The sequence below is a fragment of the Phalacrocorax carbo genome, chromosome 3, assembly GCF_963921805.1.
Source record: "Phalacrocorax carbo chromosome 3, bPhaCar2.1, whole genome shotgun sequence".
In the NCBI taxonomy this organism is placed as follows: domain Eukaryota; kingdom Metazoa; phylum Chordata; class Aves; order Suliformes; family Phalacrocoracidae; genus Phalacrocorax; species Phalacrocorax carbo.
Genome location: NC_087515.1, coordinates 101259019 through 101278435, shown reverse-complemented (window position 1 = coordinate 101278435; position 19417 = coordinate 101259019). Strand labels below are relative to the sequence as shown.

Genomic DNA, 19417 nt, shown 5'->3' with positions numbered 1-19417 from the left:
AACTGACGAAGTATGGGCTAGGTAAATGGAGAGTGAGGTGGACTGAAAACTGGCTGAAGTGCTGTGTTCAAAGGTTTGTGATCAGAGGCATTAAGACCAGCTGGAGGCCAGCCACTAGTGGAGTACCTCAGGGATTGACACTGGATCCTATATTGTTTAGCTTCTTCAATGTTCTAGGTGATGGGACAGAACCCACACTCAGCAAGTCTCAGGTGAGCTGAGATTGTTCAGGCTGGAGGAGATAAATTTCAGAAGGGTGTGTCTGTGAATCTTATCAGTGCATATAAATAGGTGTCTGATAAGGGGGAGTAAAGAAGACAGGGTGAGACTCTTCTCAGTGGCATCCAGTGATAGGCCAGGAGGCAATGGGCACAAACTGATATACAGGAAATTTCACTTAAACATAAGAAAACACTCTTTTACTGCCAGGGTGGTCGAACACTGGAACAGGTTGTTCAGAAGCTTATGGAGTCCCTGTCCTTGGAGATGCTCAAAACCCAGCTTGATGAGATGATAAGCAACCTGCTGTAGTTAACTCTCCTTTGAGCAGGGGGTTGGACTAGATGGTCTTCAGAGGTCTCTTTCAACCTCAACACTAGCGTGATTCTGTGACCTGAATTCTGAATGACCCCTCACCACTCTTTTCAGATAAAGGGAGGGAGGGTTTCTTTACCATGTTGATTCTAATGTTGGTTTTAGAAATCTTAATTACTTACATAACTGTCAAATACTGTTTTCTTGGTTTTGCCTCACACAAAGAATTTGCAGCACTTAATTGGTAAGATAATTTCTTTCTGAACTTGTAAACCTAAAAAAATTTTTCTGAACAGTTTTAAATGATGCTATACCGTTTGCTTTGTTTTGCAGTCATTCTTACATTGGCCCAGATTACAGTGTGCAAAAGAACACTGGAAAAATTTCTTTAGAACAGATCGATACTGTAAGTCCTCTGTGTTTATATTGTATATTGTTACATAACTTTTTAAATTCAAGCACTCTATGTACAGACAACATATAAAACCTTTATCTCTTTTGATTCATATTTCCTTTGTGACTCTTGAGAAATACTTGAATGAAATTGTGATAAAGTTTAAAATGTAGCAGAATTAACTGAAAATGCGAAATGCATCTAATCAGGCCTTAGACTGGGGCTATAATGAATTGCTTAATTTGTTGCTTCATCTTGTGTACTTTCACAAATACCTAACATAAATATAGAGTTTAACAAAATTTTCTTATTTAATAATTTTGCAATCCATGATGTTTGGTTTATGATTATTGCATTGCAATATTAGTCTTTTCAATGCTCTTTATTGGATTTTTGACTTAAGAAGGGTTTTTCAAAACAAGGAAGTAAATAAAATGGATTGTAAAACCACACCGATAGTGCAGAGGCAGTTAAAAACACAACTCCTTTAAGTGAACTTTAGAAATTGTTTGTGTTTTCAGTGTTCATCTTAACCATGACAGTGTTCCTTTGGTAGTGAATTCCATGGCAAAGCCCAAGTAAACTTGAATGTTACACTTCTTATCTTTGAGATCTTGCTTTATAAGAAATAGCTTTCTTCAGGGGAAAAAACTGCAGATCAGTTGCTATAGATTTTACTCGTGCTTGTAGTTCTTCAAAGATGTTTAAAAAACCTCATCCCCTCCCACAACCACCAAAAACTTTTACAAAGGTGACCTTGCTGTTCCAGAAGATAAAATAAGGAATAAGCAAGAAATATTGTGAATATATTTTTCCTGGCAGCAATTAAACCTGTGTTACTTTGTAGCTGAAGACAGTCTGATACTACCACCTGTATTACTCTGTCCTCTGGGTTTCGTTCTTGAGATGGTTATTGGATTTGATGGCTTACGGACACACTCGTGTGATCATCAGTCCCAAGGCGCTCTGCACATGCATATCTTTTCTTCCAGCCATTGGCATTTTCAGTTGGAGCTAATTAATAATCACAATAAGCATATATCCTACAAATTAAATGATGAGTATGCCTTAAACACAAATTTTTCTCTCGACAGCTTTCTGTGAAATCATTCCCTCTTTGCATGCGCCAGTTGCACAAAGCCCTACGTGATAACCATCACCTCCGTCATGGAGGCCGTATGCAATACGGACTGTTCTTAAAAGGCATTGGCTTGACGCTGGAGCAGGCACTAGAATTTTGGAAGAAAGAATTTATCAGAGGAAAAGTGGATGCAGACAAGGTAATTCAACAAATGAAAAATATCTAAATACATCAATGTGAGCGTGTAGTTCACGCGTACATTGTACTACATACTTTAATAGATGCTTGTTAAAGTAGATAATTGGGCAAAAGGCGCAGTAATGTCTTTTAAAGGCGTTGGGGGGGTTCTGTCTTTGGTTATGATTTTATTCATTTTGTTTGGCATTCTCCTGAAGCCTGGGGAAAAAAGGCAAGCCACAAAGAAGCTTTTTATAGATGAGAACTAGAAAAATCTTACTTTACAACTAAATCACTAGAAAACCAATGTCCTTTATGAAATATCGGTACTAAGAGACTAAATTAGTTCACCAAGCAGGTAAATGACCTCAAATGGCATTATCTGAAGGGCAAGGTTAGCCTTTTTTGTTGGTTAATTTAAAAAAAATTAATTGGACACCTGTGTATGAGGTGAGCTTGCCTTAGCAAATCTACAGTCTAAGAATAAAAGAAGAAACTGGAGGTGAATGAAGACAGAAGAGAATATTCAAGAAAATAGTGAGAAAATGCTGTTCAGCACAATGGGCAGTATTATTGACATATTAGTCATTGGCCTAACCTTTGCTCTAATATTTTTGAGAGTATCATGAGTGAGGAAAGTATGACATACGTGTGCTGTCTTCTTCAAGAGCATGAAAAATGTATGCTAATTTTTGGAGGTTTATGGCCTGCTCCTTACTTTGAACAGCCCAGGTAGAATCAAGCAGGCTTCCTCTCTCATCCATCTCTGCCTGGCCTGTGGTACGTGTTAGAGCAGATGTTTCAGACCTTGTATCAGTTTTGTTTGGACTGTGATACTTTGCATTTAATATTGTGAGATCTCAGCTTTCCAGAATACTGTATTTTGGAGTGTATGCTAGACAATCTTTTGTTAGCTTAGGTTCTCTGGGACATGGCTATTTATACAAGATGGGGTAAAAAAGTAATGCTGGTTGCAATGAATTGTGGTACGTATGTCTCTGGAAGATAGATCAACTCATCTGCAGATTTTTTGGGAAGGGAAAGGGATTTGAGTGAGTACCAACACCTCTGTAAATCTGGATCCTTAAATGGGATATGATTTAAGAGGAGATATGTGTCTTGTTAAAAAAGAAATCTAAAATGCATTCCCTTACAAATGTTTCAAGAGAGGATTTGAAGAGAAGTAATAACTTAAATTTTGGAGTTGAATGCCAATTAATTACTAGCTGAATTCAGGAAAATACAGACTTTTCAGTTGCAATTTCCTGTGCTTAAAGGAAATGGAAAGAATAGAAACAAGCTATCAGAAACAATAACAGTGTAAATATATACTTTTATTATTTCTGTTTTTAAAAAATATTGTGTGAACAGGTCCAGTTCCACCTACGTGTCCTTTCACCCTAGGTGTATGCACATATATGAAGACATGTGTGCGCCTTGGATCCTGTTTGCAATCACAGGGTTACGACTTTCTACTATAGCATCTCTCTTGATAGGCCCTAGAAATGAATGAAATTCTGTGATCCTGTGTTTAGCTTTGAAACTTAGAAAGCATGTTGTGAATGAAGCAAAGGGTTGTAGTTACTGCATTTTTCACAAGCAGGATGCTATTTCCATGTAATTTCCATTCTTCTCGAGTTCTAGATGACCAACTTGAGACTGGGGTAGAAAAAAGCTGATTTTTCTTCAGCTGTAACTGAAGACAGTGGCCTGTGATTTTTCACAGTATATAATGTTTAATATCCTGGAAAAATGAAGATTAATACAATTCTTGTTAGTACTTTCTTCTTTTGACATTTTTATTTTATGATTCTCATGCCATTGTTCCTTTCCTGTAAAGTGGAGATAATTATACTGTTTTGTCTTACTGGAGCATTGTGAGTGTACAGGCGTGATAATTGCTAAAGACAAAGGTTAATTATTCGTTACTGACTGGTGTATTGCGAAGAAGGGAGTCTTCGATTTGCTGCAAATAGTCATGGTTTCAAAATTGTGTGTTCACGTTCATCTTCAATGGCTGCAACATTTACGCCAGTTCTCAGTCCTAAGAATTCTTGGCACGCGACTTCAGCCTTCAGCAGGAAGGAAGTTACCCTGAACATGTCAGCGGGCAGTGGAGTGCCTACCACCAGGCTAAGCATGGGCACAAGGAAAACTTACACCAAACAGAACTCCCCAGGGCTCATTGATAAAAACAATGTAGAAAAAGTTTTTAAGAAACAATGTAAATGAAGTGTGAAACCATTAATTCAGTGGGGGGAAAAAAAAAATCAAGTAGCTTCTACAAAGAAAGCAGTGAAACTGGTAGAGATGGGGAATGATCATGTACTGGCATGTTCACAATAGAGACAAATACAGAGTGCAAAATAAAACTTTTTTTTTTTCTTTAGGCATGGTAATTAAAATTACTCTGCAAATTGCTAGGCTAAGAGTGCCTAAATGGTAAATTATTGTTGTTCAAATGATAGGATCAACTGTGAAATGCTGGTAGATGTGTTATTTCTGACTGAATGGTTATGCCAGTTGGCTTCATAACCTCTGTTATTTTAAGCCTGATTTGTTTTTTCTATAAAATGTAATCTTACTCTAAACAGATATTAATTCCCATAGATTCTTTCACATCCTGTTCCTGTTGCTTAAAAAATAACACTCTCCCACCCCAAAAAAGAGGGGGGTAACTGCAGTCTGCTTTTAAAATACTTGAAACAAGAAAGTAATGAGATGAATCAAGAAGAATTAAATCATTACAATACAGTGGTAAAAAAGCTCTGATGAAAATAACATCCTCTTATAGCGGTGATCATTACTCGGCTGTTATTGTTTTCAGATCTATTTGTATGATTAGTCTGTGAATGAAATCGGAGACTTAAAAGATAATGTGGTGTTTAGAACAAAGGAAAGAATGAAAGCTGGATCGATTTCTTTTAAGTTGTGTTTCAGTTACTTTAGCCAATAGCCTGGAATCAAGGTTTTGATACAGATGGATGACTTTAAGGCAACCCATCACTTTCTGCTTTCCTTTGCTACATATGTACATGTGATACATATTCTTTTTCTTAGTAGTATTTGGTGTACAGTGGTACAAAATGCTCTCTTCTAGTACTCTGATTTACCACATTTTACAGATGAAACAGTTGCTGTTTGTGCGCTTCTATGTTGAAAAGGAATTCCTTTGATATTACAATTTGTTATTGCACTGATTTTTGTTATTGTTGCATATGCTACGGAAGTGCATCTGATAATTGTGCAACAGGGTTTTTTAAATAAATCTCTAAAACTTAAGTGTTACTATATTTACAAAATTATCCTGATGACAGAACAGCTTTTTTGTCCTTGTGACTTCTTACTGAGAATGAGACATGGCTCTTTAGTCCCTGTGTTCTAGGACTCTCTCCTGGGGGTTGTGGTGGCATTCAGGCTGGTGACACCTCCTATTCTTCCTGACTTAATTTTCCAGATCACCTTATTGCAGTTCCATACGGCTTGTTGTTTTCTGTAGCAGTTGATCAGAAGTGGCAATGAGCAGGTTGTTTTGTAGTTGTCAGAGGCTTCTATCTGAGGTATGACCTTCCTGCTAGTGAAGGTCCTCATGATAGTCATTTTCCTGGAAGAAGGAAGCAGAAAGTTCACTCAGACTTCACCTTGCTTGGGGTCTGTGGTTGCTAAAGCAGCACACCCTTCACAATGAAGCTTTTGAGCGTCAGCTGATTATTAATATATTCTAGATGTTTCTTCCACACATGATAATCATGTATGAAACTGGGGACAGACAACTTGCTGGCCATATACTGCATGGATATGCAAAGGAATATATCTTCTACTCTGTTAAGAAGTGATGAAACTTTGGGGTGAGGATACATCCCAATGACATAGTTCCAGTGATTTGATTTTCCTGGCTCTTCCATTTCTTTTCCAGACTATCTTAAGAGGTCCTTGAATCTGGGTTCATGAGTGAGGCTTTACCTTGATTGCAAACAGCTGCTGGTGAATGTTTCTACCAGGGCCAACCAGAAATTTCATTGGGGGGAAGCTTGGACTAGAGACCTCCTGAGGTCCTTTCCAGCCTGAATTGTCCCGTGATTCTGCATACAGGACTGAGTACAGGTAGAAGTACATTTTTGTGAGGGCTAGCCACTAGAGGGAGACAGGATCATAAGGAATAAACAAATATTATATAGAGATGTAAATTAGAAGTGCTTATGCTATAATGCTTTGTAGGTGAATACAATTATATTATTAAAAACCCCTGTGTATTTAAATGAAAATAGAAACTGGCACTTGATAATCTGCAGAGCAGTGCTTTTAGGCATGCACAACTATCCCTAGTGCAATTTTGAATGCATGGATGATGTGGTGGTTCTTTAAAACAGCTTCCACCTCTTTAAATCCCCAGGAATATTTTCGTTATCAGTCAGTTGGTTACATTTGGTTTTGGTATTTTACTTTCTCATTTGTTTGAAATTTGGCGGTTGGTTTGCAGATAGATTCTTCTTTTACTTGCCCCCTTTATATTGGGTTAAGATGCTTACTATTTTGGGAACATATTTTGATTCATAAATCAGAAAAGGATCTTTATTCTGTCACATTTTTAATTATGATTCCATAATTGAATGTCATTTGCTACTTTTATTCTTGAGTTATTTAAACTTTACAAATCTACAGCCTAGAGTGGCATGTTGAACAGCAAGCCACAATATTTGACATCTAAAAGATAAAGATATAAATGGAATTGAAATTCCTCTATACAGATGAAACTCTCACCTATTTTTAATTGTACATTGGTAGTACTGTAATGCAAATAGATGGCTAGGCTTGAATTATCCTGAGATGTATAAAGGCTACTATAGAACTTTAAGAAAATATTTGCTCTCTTCCAGGATATAAAAAGAAATGTAATAAAAGTGCAGCATATATTACCTGTAAAATCTTATCCCCCTGAAATCTGTGGAAGAGTATGTAATGGTAACAAAGCATTAATATAGTTAAGCCTATTGCCCTTGCTTTCATTGGTTATCAGGGGACTAGATAGTCACTTTCTTGAGTAAACTGTATTTTTGTGTTAAACTTATAAAATGAAATATATTTTTTCCCACTTCTACCAGGGACTAAAAATTAGCTTCAGTAGAACCACTTACTATCTGTATTTTTCTTTCATTATTTGGAAATTATCATTTCATACTCCAGTTGTAGTGAGATAGAACAAGTGAATTTTAAAGATTTTCAGTGAATCATTTTTATTCTGTATTAGCAAAATGACATTCAATTCATCACATTATTATATGTCGAATGGCTACGCTTACTTAGTTTTACTGAGCATAAAATCAAAACACTTTGATATGTTTCCAAATATTTATCATATTCTACAAAGTTAGCTCTTGAAATTGCTTTAATGGCAGGCTAAAAGTGATTTAATTGTCAGAAGAAGCACGAAAATGCATTTTCATTTACATGACTCATTTTGATTCCCAAACTTACTATTGAATTTATATTAAACCTTTTCTTTAAATGGAAGTTTGAAGAAGAAACAGTAATATGCAACTGTTACGGGAGTTTCAAGACAGTAGGTGGTCCAGGTGCATCCCAGGCAGGTAGGCTTCAAGTAAAAATTAATATTTAATTTGAATTTCAACTCAGACTAAAGAAGAGGGTTTGCAGATTTCATTGTTCCCCAGTACTTTTGTTTGGTTTTGGTTTGGTGTTTTGGTGGTGGTTGGTTTTTTTGTTTGTTTGGTTGATTGGTTTTGTTCTCTTTTTGTATGTATAGTTCTTTGTGGCAGTCCTCTGACCTTCCAGGTCTGTGAAATCAGTATTTGTGCAAAACTGTGAAGTGACTCAACCAAGATGCTCGTTGTTAGGAGCTGAACAGCCTTTGCCAGTGACACACTGAACACCAAGCTAAAAACGTCCATAGTCTGAACTCCATAGTCATGTTAGTTTCCAGAAATCAGTTTTATGTCAGTGAATCAATCATCAGGAGATCTGTTCCTTTCATATAGCTTCCTTAGTGGTTTTTCTGCATGTAAATTCAAGCCTGGAGATTAACAGGTGTGTTGTTCAAATGGGACGTAACTGTTGTTGAAGGTGATATTCATGTGAAGAGAGATGTCTGCTGAGTTTGATTATCTGGCGTGGTCTTGCTGAGGAGGGTAGTCTGGAGTTTGTTTTATATTTTAATAAACAATATGCAGAAGAGTGTGTTGAATTAATTTGGTTTATAGTCAAAATTTATACAACTAGGCGTGAGGATTAAAAGCATGACTTGAAGCTGTAAAAGCATGGATTGCTGTTGTTGCATCTAAGTCAAACTGAATTAGTACAGCTTTCTTGTTGGTTGTGGCTGGAAAAAAGATTGTTTTCTTTCCTTTGGCTATAGTAATTTACTAATAAGAAGCAGCGAGGAGTTGGACTCAACAGAAAATCCTGAGGAATTTGCAGACAGCTGTTACATATGAATGGTTAGAGCTGAGCCTGAAAACTAGGAATTTCTTGCAAAACCTCTGTGGTCTGGCCTCGGAGTTTAGTCGAAGGAATCATAATATCCTCCTGTAGCTGAATGGAAAGAAGTTTCAGTTGCCATTAAAATTGGGTTATTTTTGCCAATAAGTGTATCGCAGTAAGTATGTTCAGCCTATGCAAGATTCTTACTACCATATGTTATCATTTTAATCTAAATTTGTGTTTTAAAGGTGGGAATTTGTCCTTCGTGTCCTGTGCGCATTCATTTATGCTTGCTATCATTCTGTTCTCTTATGGAGCACTCCAGAATTTGGAAACACTCAGATGAGTTCCGTTGGTGTATTACTGGCGTACTGGTCTGCATGGTTTGATTTCTTCAATTTGTTTTGTATGCCTATTGACCACAGCAGTAGGAAAGAGAGCTGTAATGGATTCTGGAAGCGAGAGGACTGAGGAAGCATGCTCACAGGGGTTGCATTTGATTATCTTCCAAGAAGTATAATCAAATGTGAATAACTTCTTGCAGAGACCTGCTAAATTCTGATAAATCATAGGAAGGAGCTGTGGGATAAGATTCTTCACTGACTGTATAAAATCTAGAGAGTATTAGCAATGCCTGTAAACATATAACCCGAGCCTGTGGCTAAGACACTATCAGTGTTGTTAGTGTTACTTCTGTTTAGTGTTGTGGACACAAACATTCTGGAAAGACTGTAGAAAATTAGCTCGTCTAGTTAGAGCTAGGGAAGGATGTCTGCTTCCTGTTTAATTAAGCATCGTGAGATCAAATCAAAATAGTTTAAAGTTTTTTGCATCAGATGGTGAGTTTTCTTAGGACTTACAGTTAAATAGTAGCATGGAATTGCCGTCTTTAAAATAACATGCCATGTTGTATTTATGGGCATGACTGCATGATATGATTAATGTGTTCTGTGTCTCTGTCGGTGTCTCTGGTAAGTAGTGCATAACGTTGTGCTGTTGAATTCAACTAGTTAACTTGGGTGTTATTTAAATGTACAGGTAGAATATTCACTGGTAAAGGGATGCCCCCTGCCCCCCAGTTAACGAAGCTTTTTAGTATCAGTTAATGGAGTTACTGGCATTTCCAAAATTTGCCATGTTGACTTTTTTTGCCTTCAGTGGTAGATGCTGCATCAATTCCCTGTACCTTTTGGTGGGGGAATAATCTGCAGCTTTCCTTGGTAGAGTTTTCTTTCAGTCTGCGTTAGAATTTTGTTCTGCCTGCCACATCTGGAGTTCTGAGTGCTAGAAGGAATATAACCAAACCAAAACCTTACTTTCTTATCCTTTTACTTGTAAGGTTGTATTTTACTTAAAACAATATTGCCTGACCTTTTAAACCCGAGGCCCTTACTGGTTTATTAGCGAAGTTAAGGATACTAAAGAGTAAGTGTCCTTGGGACATATAATTATCTACATTTAAGCGAGTGATGTAGTTTTAATTATGCCCTGTAGCTAATGTAGGTGCATATTAAACTCAATCGTGCTTTTGTGTATTTCCCTCTGAAACTTTCTTTTCTCAGGTCTTAAATTACTAATCAGCATATTAGTGTATCTTACAGTTATCTAAGGTTACTGAATATTGACAAGAATATGTGTCACTATTTGTCATTTTATAGTTTAACTTTTTTTCATAGGAGAGTATTTTTGTTACAGAAACTTTTTATTAATTCTAAGGGTTTTTTAAAACCAAAGTTAGTTTTTGTGTAACAGATTCAAAACCTTAAAGCAATATTTATTCAATGAAATGGAGCTTATATAAAACCATTATTTTTCACCATATTTTTGTTTCATGGCTGTTATTCAAATAGACCACAACTGATGATGATGTACTAGAAAGCATAAAATACGACTATGATATACTTGGAGGTTATTGTGTGGGCACATAAATATTCTATGAGACACAGAATAAGTGCTACGGTAAAAATGTGTGCTCTTTCACTCCAAACATAATCCCTTTTCTAGTCGCTACCAGACTTCTCAAGTATGTTCTTTTAAAACTGGAGTTCTCCAGTCTATGTTGTGAAGCCGAAGCTACAGTGGCATTTTCCTATGATTATTCACTTCAAAGTACTTTAATTTGTTCAGCCTTTTTTTTAACCTGGTAGAAATCTATCTGCCCTTACTTTTGATTTTCAGTTTTCATCATCTGACTGACTTACATTATTTTGGATGGTGTTTCAGCCTGTGGCATGTCTTAGGGACAGAGGAGAGCTCTAGCTACATAATCACTCTTTCAGGAGATATTACAGTGCTGACATAATTTTATTGATGTTTTTAACTGTACTAGCTACCATAAAAATAAATAGGATCCGTTTTCATGGTTGTTACCTATTAGGCACTGAAATCTGTATTTAGTAATCTAGTATATGAGCAGGTTAGTGATAAGGTACTTGCACTGACAAGAATGAAAGCAATAAATATCTTTCCTGTGCTAAAACTAATTTAGATCAGAATCTGGACTCTTATAACTTGTTTTATTCCTAGCAACACACATTCTCTTACCCCATTGTAGTATCTTTTTAGAATTGTATGTATAAAAATGGATGTTAAAGCCAGACCTTTAATTTTCTAAGATTCCTTTTGTAGTCTTGAACCACTTGTCAGACTTGCACTTTATTATCCCTCTGGAAGGACTGTGTACTTGTCAGAAGAGGTTTCTGTTTTATTAACCATCACAGCAGCAGCGAGTACGTAAGTCCATGACATTTTAAGAAAAGTAATAGATGCATTTGTCGATCTGGTTGCCAGATTTCTAAGTTCAGCAATTGTGAAGTATCTTGAGTGGCACTGAATATGGTCTTTAGCAGGCTCTGTTGAATACCTTCTTAACAGTACAGCTCTCTCTGTAGCCATCTGCTGAAAAATACCTGCTGTACATTGCCACGCACACCACCAGTAACGCATTTAAGCTCTTTGGCTATTTACCCCAAGTTATGAGACACAGGTTAACTGTTTTTGAGGTGCAAACCTATTCATCTGTATCTTTTTATGCTACGTTCCAGGACAAACTGAATGACCTAGCAGGTCTCTTCAAGTTGTGTTCCTGTGCTTTTTGAACGGAAAAGTTTTGATAGAATAGTTTATTAATCTTGACATAATTGGTTGAAAGAATATTTAAAAAATATTTTATTAAATGTTCAGATTTCCTGTAGCTGTATAAACTGACTTCCACAACAAAACCCATAATCCTGTATACTTTGTCTTCTCTTTTGATAACGTCCATGTAATTATTGTAATACCATATAGGTGTCATATTGCATCTGTCTATATTCAGCCAGCAAATCTTGGCTGTATTTCATATTCAGTCATCCAGAAAAGCAGCACGTTGTTTCAAATGTGCATTCTGCTGATGTACCACATAGGCATGATGTAAATAAAAATGTATTTTTACTTTCAGAATTGATTTAACATTCTGCCGCATGTCTTTGAAATCTATTGAATCTCATGAATAAAGACAGGACAGCTCTCTTATACATTGTTTGTGCTATGCCCAATTTATGTTTTAGAAATTTAATATATTGATTTAGGAAAGTTAAACTACTATGATATGGCTTAAGTATTTCACCATTATGGAGGTTACTATTCCTTGAAGGAAGGTTAGGTTCTGATTTTATATTGAAATATACAATGCTATTTAGCTATGAAACTGAATTCTGCAGAATGTGGTATGCTCTGAGCTTTTCCTGTTCCCTGTGTCCCTTCTCAAGTCCACTCACAGAAGGGGAAAAACTAAATGTCCCTTAAATACCTTCCCTCCAGTACACAGGGGAGTGGAAGCTAGTGATGTGAACAAGGGGACTGAGTGCGCCCTCGGTAAATTGGCAGACACCACCAAATTGGGCAGGAGTGTCGATCTGCTCGAGGGTAGGAAGGCTCTGCAGAGGGACCTGGACAGGCTGGATCAATGGGCCAAGGCCAATTGTATGAGGTTGAAGAAGGCCAAGTGCCGGGTCCTGCACTTGGGTCACAACAACCCCATGAAACGCTACAGGCTTGGGCAAGAGTGGCTGGAGAGCTGCCCGGCCAAAAAGAACCTGGGGGTGTTGGCTGACAGCTGGCTAAACATGAGGCAGCAGTGTGCTCAGGTGGCCAAGAAGGCCAACAGCATCCTGGCTTGTATCAGGAATAGCGTGGCCAGCAGGAGTAGGGAAGTGATCGGGCCCCTGCACTCAGCACTGGTGAGGCCACACCTTGAGTACCCTGTTCAGTTTTGGGCCCCTCACTACAAGAAGGACATTGAGTTGCTGGAGCATGTCCAGAGAAGGGCAATGAATCTGGTGAAGGGTCTGAAGCACAAGTCTTATGAGGAGAGGGTGAAGGAACTGGGGGTGTTTATCCTGGAGAAGAGGAGGCTGAGGGGGAGATCTTATCGCTCTCTACAACTACCTGGAAGGAGGTTGTAGCGAGGTGGGGGTTGGTCTCTTCTCCCAGGTCACTAGCAGTAGAACGAGAGGAAATGTCAGGGGAAGTTTAGATTGGATATTAGGAAAAATTTCTTTACTGAAAGGGTTATGAGGGATTGGAACAGGCTGCCCAGGGAAGTGTATGGTTTTGTGTTTCAATGCCTTGTTTCTGTCATTCTTTTATGACTGCATCAAAAAAAGTTAAGTCTGCACGTGTCAAGAGTAGGCATAAGGAATACTTATCAGGCTGAGGAAATGTGTTCATTACTCAGCTTCCTTGCAGTTTTATTTTAAGAATTATTTGATTTTTTCTGATAATTTATGCAGGAAATTATTTTTTTTTAAATCTGCACTTATACTGGGGATTTGCTGTTATCTTGAGACATTACATGATTGGGCAGTTAATATCCTTCTGTTCTGACACTGATCCTTGTCCAAGAGGTTTAATAGTATCTCAGTAAAAGGCAGGGGTTTTTGTCACAGTTGTATCACATGTTGGTAATTTTCTCACTTGGGCTGGAGAGCATCCCTTCAACCAACCCAAGTCACTGGATCTCTTTGGGTGGTGCTGCCTCTTCTGCAAATCTGAGGCTTAGGGTAAAATTTAATCTTTTGGACTTCACTGTATCTCATTTAAGAATAGATTGGGTCAGTCATAGATTTCTAATGAACGAGGACTGCTTTGCTGGTGGACTGTTATAGCCAGATGGTAACAGCAATTTACCACTTGATCTCATGATCAGTGAAGAAGGTCTGCCTTTTTTTCTTTAACTAACCTTGCTTCTTATGAGCCTTGTCATCTAATGCCGAGCTTGGGTTCAGATGCCATTCTGATCAGTGTATGGATTGAGAAATAACGATCTGTAAAGGACTTCTAGTAACATAGCTACACTGCAGGGGTGCTTGCAAGGGGTTGCAGTAATAAGTTAATGAAGTAATTCAATAATATCTAATCAGTCAAAATGGGGAGCTTGCTCAGGTGAGCTCCCTTTGCAAAGTTTTACACAGTTTTAAAAGGGAAGAATACTTACGTGGTTTAAGTATTCCAAAAGGTGTGCAAAACTTTCCAGTCTCCATTTCAAAGACTGTATATTTAGTGAATGCTGTGTAGTTCAACCAGCTTGTAAAATATAAACACCTCAGTGAGTACATGACTTCTTCCACTGTGTCAGGAGGTGGTTGCTCTTTGGAAATGATACAGAGACAGAGAACTTCAACTATTGTGGTGAACTTGCTCAGATCTTTTGACTCTTTAGCAGATGTGCTAAGTAGAACTGGAGCCAGACTTCCTTGGATTAGTTCCAATATCCTTTAGAGGTCTAAAATTGGGAACACCCTGGCAGAGGTGAATTGCAGCCTGTGCCAGCAGCAGCGCTCTTCAAGAGCAGATCGATATGCACTGTTCCATTGGACTCACTTCTGGTGCTGTGGTTGAATGTGTGTCTGTTGTTTTAATGCCAAAGTCCTGTTCAGAATGAGGCGGGTCCTGCTGATTTTGACTGCCTGGAAAGGCAGAGATAATTTTTGCACAGACCTCTCATTTCTGTGTTTCACTTCTTCTATCCTAGTGACCTGGGAGTCGCCATACCCTGCTAAAGTTCCAGTTGGCAGTATAGCAGCTTGGATAGCTTTGCTTTATGGTATGCAATTTCTCCTTCCTTATAAGGATAATTATTGCTACTAGAATGGAGGAGCCTTCCATGCCAGACTGTTGAGTTAAATGGTAACAATTTTCTGCCTAATATCCACTTTGGACCATTTTCTGTGAAACTGAAGATACCCCTAGTATCTAGGGTAGGAGCTGGAGCCAAAAGTAGCAGCTCTCCTCTAAATCTCTTCTGGAGTCCATTTGGCTGCCACTTTGGCATGTTGGAGTCTAGTCTCCTGAATGCCTCTGTCTTCTCATCCGCAGCTTTAAGATGTTATGACGGGCTAGTGAGGATAAACCCTCTGTCAGCATGCAGTCTAAACCTCATGTCCCAGTCCTGCATTTTATTGCTGGTTTTTCTTATAACCGGAGTCCGGTTGGATACATTTCAAGATTCTTCACAAAGTGACAATGTCTCCATGCTGATAGCAGTTTTCTTTCCTATTTCTTCCCTATATGTTTAGGTTTCTATTGTATGTGCTGATCTAGGTTACAGTATATGCAATGGTATAACATATGATGAGCTACATGAGACTGTAAACACGTTACATGTTCACTGTGCTCAAAACTATAGAACATCCTGTGAGAGCGCTCTTGTTCAGAGTATTGATAGAGCTTGGATAAGCAGTAGGAATTTAATTTTTGGACTTTGCAGCGGTCCCTGGACAGTCTTCATCTATATTCCCTGAAAACCTGCAATACATGCTGCAGTGGTATACATATAAGTATGGATTTCACCCAGTTCTGATACAGGCTTACTGAATTTCTTTACTCCTTGGTATATATATTCTTTACACTGGGATCCTAGGCTGCCGTTATGATCAATAAAGATCTAGCCTATACAGTCAATAGTGTCTAGAGAATGATTTTTTTTAATGAGCCTCTAGGTGCCGACATTAGGGTAAGTTGAATTGCTCCCCAGGCTCCTCCGATTGCATTGACCTCCATTGACAATAACGGGAGATGTCTGGATTTAGATGTCTGGAGCTGAATCTTATTCCTATAGATGCACACAGTTAGTTATTATTCTACTTCTGTTTAACTTTCTTAGTTGATTTTTATTGTACCACATGCCAAATTTCTGTCTACTTTGCAATCTGTTAACACTCTTTCTGTTTCTGCTTTCTGTGTTCTCCTTTGCCATTGAATGTTTTGGGGACTCTCATTCTCTGCTGCTTCTGATAACATGAATAACCCCACTAATTTACTGCTTATCTTCCACTGAAAGATACATTTCCAAGTTACATCAGCTAATTTCTCTGCGTATTGAAATGTGAGAAACACTGATTGAAAAACATCAGCAGAAAAATCTGAAAAGCATTGGTGTGCTTGTAATTCATGGAGTACCAGAAGTGTGGTGTGGGGTTTTATTGCTAACTGAATGAGATTCCTTGGTTTAGAAATTGATTATTGGATTATTTTCTTTTTCATCTCATATTAAATTTTCTAAATGAATGTGTTATGGAGTAATTATTTAGTAAAGGATTCAAGATTATTCTCTGCTATTAGAAAGATTTTCTTAAGAGGTCCTTAAAACCATAGAGAACGGTCTGCACAAATCTGTTGAAAATAAAACATCTTTACAGTAGTCGGGTTTATCGAGCGTTCACTTGTTATTCGAATGAAAGTACCACCGTAGTTTTATAGGTACTTAAGAAAAGCATGGTATCTCTTATGGTGCTGTCAAATATTGCCATTTTAATGTAGCTGTTTAATTATTTTTTAAAATAAGATGTAATATTTTCTTCTTTTTAAAAACAAAGCAGCAAAAGTTCTCATCACCTGTTCAGTGTTAACTACCATCTGAAGTATTTGTTTTCTTGATGTAATTTCCAATTTCCTTATAATTCTTGATTATAATTAGCATCATGACTATTTCTTTGTGTAGTTGTTTCATTTGAAATGACAAGGGGTTTACACCTCTGTGTTCAGTAATACTCTGAACTGCCAGCATGAAATGTTCAGTATTTTAAAAAAGATTATGTATTAATTTGTTACTGGAATTCTGGTATGGGTGAAATTGTCACCCACAAACTGTTTTTTGCCTTAAAATGACTATTCTTTCCTTCAGGTTTTTCTTTTTTTGTTAGTGCTGCTCACTGAAAATTTTAGAGCAGGTTAAGCAAATATTTAGAAAAAATAATAGTTTGTGGGAATATCAAAACAGTGATATTCATAGATACATAGCATTTTCATATTTTTTAAGTTGGTAATTTTTGGAAATATTAATGATATTAGAGAAAATGGCAAGTATAATTAGTGGAGTACTATGTAAAATGATTTAGGCATTGCAATCCCATAAAGAATTAGGAGTTTGGTGCAGTGTAATATGGAAAGGATTTATTTCTTTCAGATATATCTATCTTTCTAGCCAAGAAAAATGTTATAGGTGATACTACACCAAGACGATAGGACATTATGCTAAGGGAATCATATCATGTTCTGTAGAAATAATCTTTAAACAAAGACTGCTGTATAATTCTGTAATCACAAAGACATTTCAGTTTATCAGAAGTAGAAATTAATCAAGTATTATAATAAAAATCACTTAGTAATTTTTTTCTGCTCTTACAAGTGAGCATTAAAATGACATCACAATTTTATGTGCTTTTAATTGTTGTTTAAAGTTGTACTTGATTTGAATCGGTCTGTAATGACTGCTGCACAGCCTATTAGAATTTTCCAGCTCAGTTTTAGCTGATGTCTCTGATCTGTACCTTTAAAGCACAGTAATCGTGCTACAGGTTGAGGATAAATTGAAACTTTTGGTCATTGGCAGAGGGAGAAGCATTTATTTGTGCTCCTAAATGGCAACCATGCTTTGGAAAAGATAACCTGAAGTTGACGTTATTTTAAGAGTGAGCTTAAAAAAAAAAGTTGCTTGGAAAAGGATATGCCAAGTCAGCAGTGTCAACAGTAATGATCTGAGCAACTGCCTAGGAAATGGACGAAAAAGTGAACCAATTATTTCAAAAAATACACAAGTTCGTGCAATAAATTTATGATTTTGAAGCTGTTATCCATACAGGCTCAGCAATTTGAGGCAGGAAATTACCCAATGACTGTTTAAAAGAAGGTGTTAAACCATTACTACTTTGAATTTTGTAGAGTTGTAACTAATCTGGTGGTCAGCCAAGAAGTTAGACAAAATTACTGCAGTCATTTTGCTTAGTTGTTAGACTTTAAATAAATAAATAACCCAGTGCTGTAAGGAATAAATGCATAAAACCTTAAACAAGTATATGAAAGTAGTTAAACTGAGACATGAAAGTTTTGTGGAAGTGTGAACGTGAGCATGCAGGGCTTGGAAGACCTGTCAGCAAATTGTTTTCCATCCTAATACACATGCTGAATATCAGAATTGATAATAAAATTTATGGAGGGCCTAGTTCTATTTCCAGATACTAATCTGCATATATGACAAGTGATATAAGGAAAGTAACTCTCAGTGATGACATGATACATACTCGGCAGTGGCTGGAATGCCTTGGGAATGTCGTATGTTATTGTTCTCTTTTGAAAGTGTATTCAGTTGTATCAAATTGATGATTATGGGGCACACATGACCCATCTTCCCCTGCTTTGTTTGATGAAAGCTTTTCTTCAAAGGAGAGTATATACCTGCCAAATAGTCCATTTGATGTACACCTTGGTTCCATATCCAAAGATCTTGTGTGCATTTATGTGATCAGAATTTATTGAAAATAGCATTTCCTTAAATTCCTATCTGGAACACAGTAATCTGGTATTAGGCTATACCAGTTGCAAATTTATAGCTTATGTATTTTTTATACTTTTTTATTTATACCTTACTTATACTTTAATTTATAACTTGTATGTCTTCTACTGAAGGCTATCTAACATAGTATGTGTGTCTTAACTAGCACTTATAAGGCAAATTAATCTGCATTAGTCTGATACTCATGTGAATATACCACATAAAAGCAAAATATAAGTACCTTGCTACAGTACACTTATCTATATCCAGTGAACTGTCCCACAGCCTCCTTGATTCTGGCTTTGGACTACTGGTTTAGTCCCACTAATCCATGCTAAGAGCTTAGTTTCTTATAGGGAGAAGAAAGCCTCAGTGTCACCTGTTCAGGGCTACCCAGGGTCACCATTAGTACATTGAGTACCATTAACTGGACACCTCGGTTCGTTATGACAAATACTGATGCATAAAAACGCAAAACTACCCACTTGTCATCAGCAACTGCACTTCAGACCAGACATCACATGCATCCTACAGCCATGCCTTGTGGAAAGAGAAGTCTTCAAAAAATTTATATCTTCAGGGGTCAGGTTGAAGCTCAGACCGTTGACTTGCAGTCTTTTAAAACAAAAATTCACACTGCTGCTAATCCCAAGATTTGCTCATTCCTACATCAAAGTGACAAATTTTGATAGAGATGTTAAAGGGTTGTCTGTGCCTCAGCTTCTTGGCTTCAGTGTGAATCAGTTCATTGCTTAAACGAGATGTATTTCTTAATCCCTTTCTCCCTCACCAAAGCCACGGCCCATCCACCCAGCACATAAATTACAAATGCCTTGCAGATTTTGGAAAGCACAGAGAGCTAAATAGGGGCAAAATAACTCAGATAGTTGAGATGTGGCCATACAGTTAAAAAGTTGCAGAGAATCCCTGCTTTCAAGTATTACCAGCAGTGGGTGATCTCAATAATATCATGATCTTGCTT

General features: G+C 37.2%; 1 protein-coding gene across 2 annotated transcripts in view; it reads left to right on the top strand.

The window, feature by feature from the left end:
- Nucleotides 1-19417, top strand: part of PRIM2 (DNA primase subunit 2) — a 119475-nt gene that overhangs the window by 79476 nt on the left and 20582 nt on the right. For both annotated transcript variants that reach the window (XM_064447856.1, XM_064447857.1), the window contains 2 exons: nucleotides 868-940; nucleotides 2023-2208. In XM_064447856.1, the coding sequence (XP_064303926.1) occupies nucleotides 868-940; nucleotides 2023-2208 (259 nt within the window). The remainder of the gene's footprint in view (nucleotides 1-867; nucleotides 941-2022; nucleotides 2209-19417) is intronic.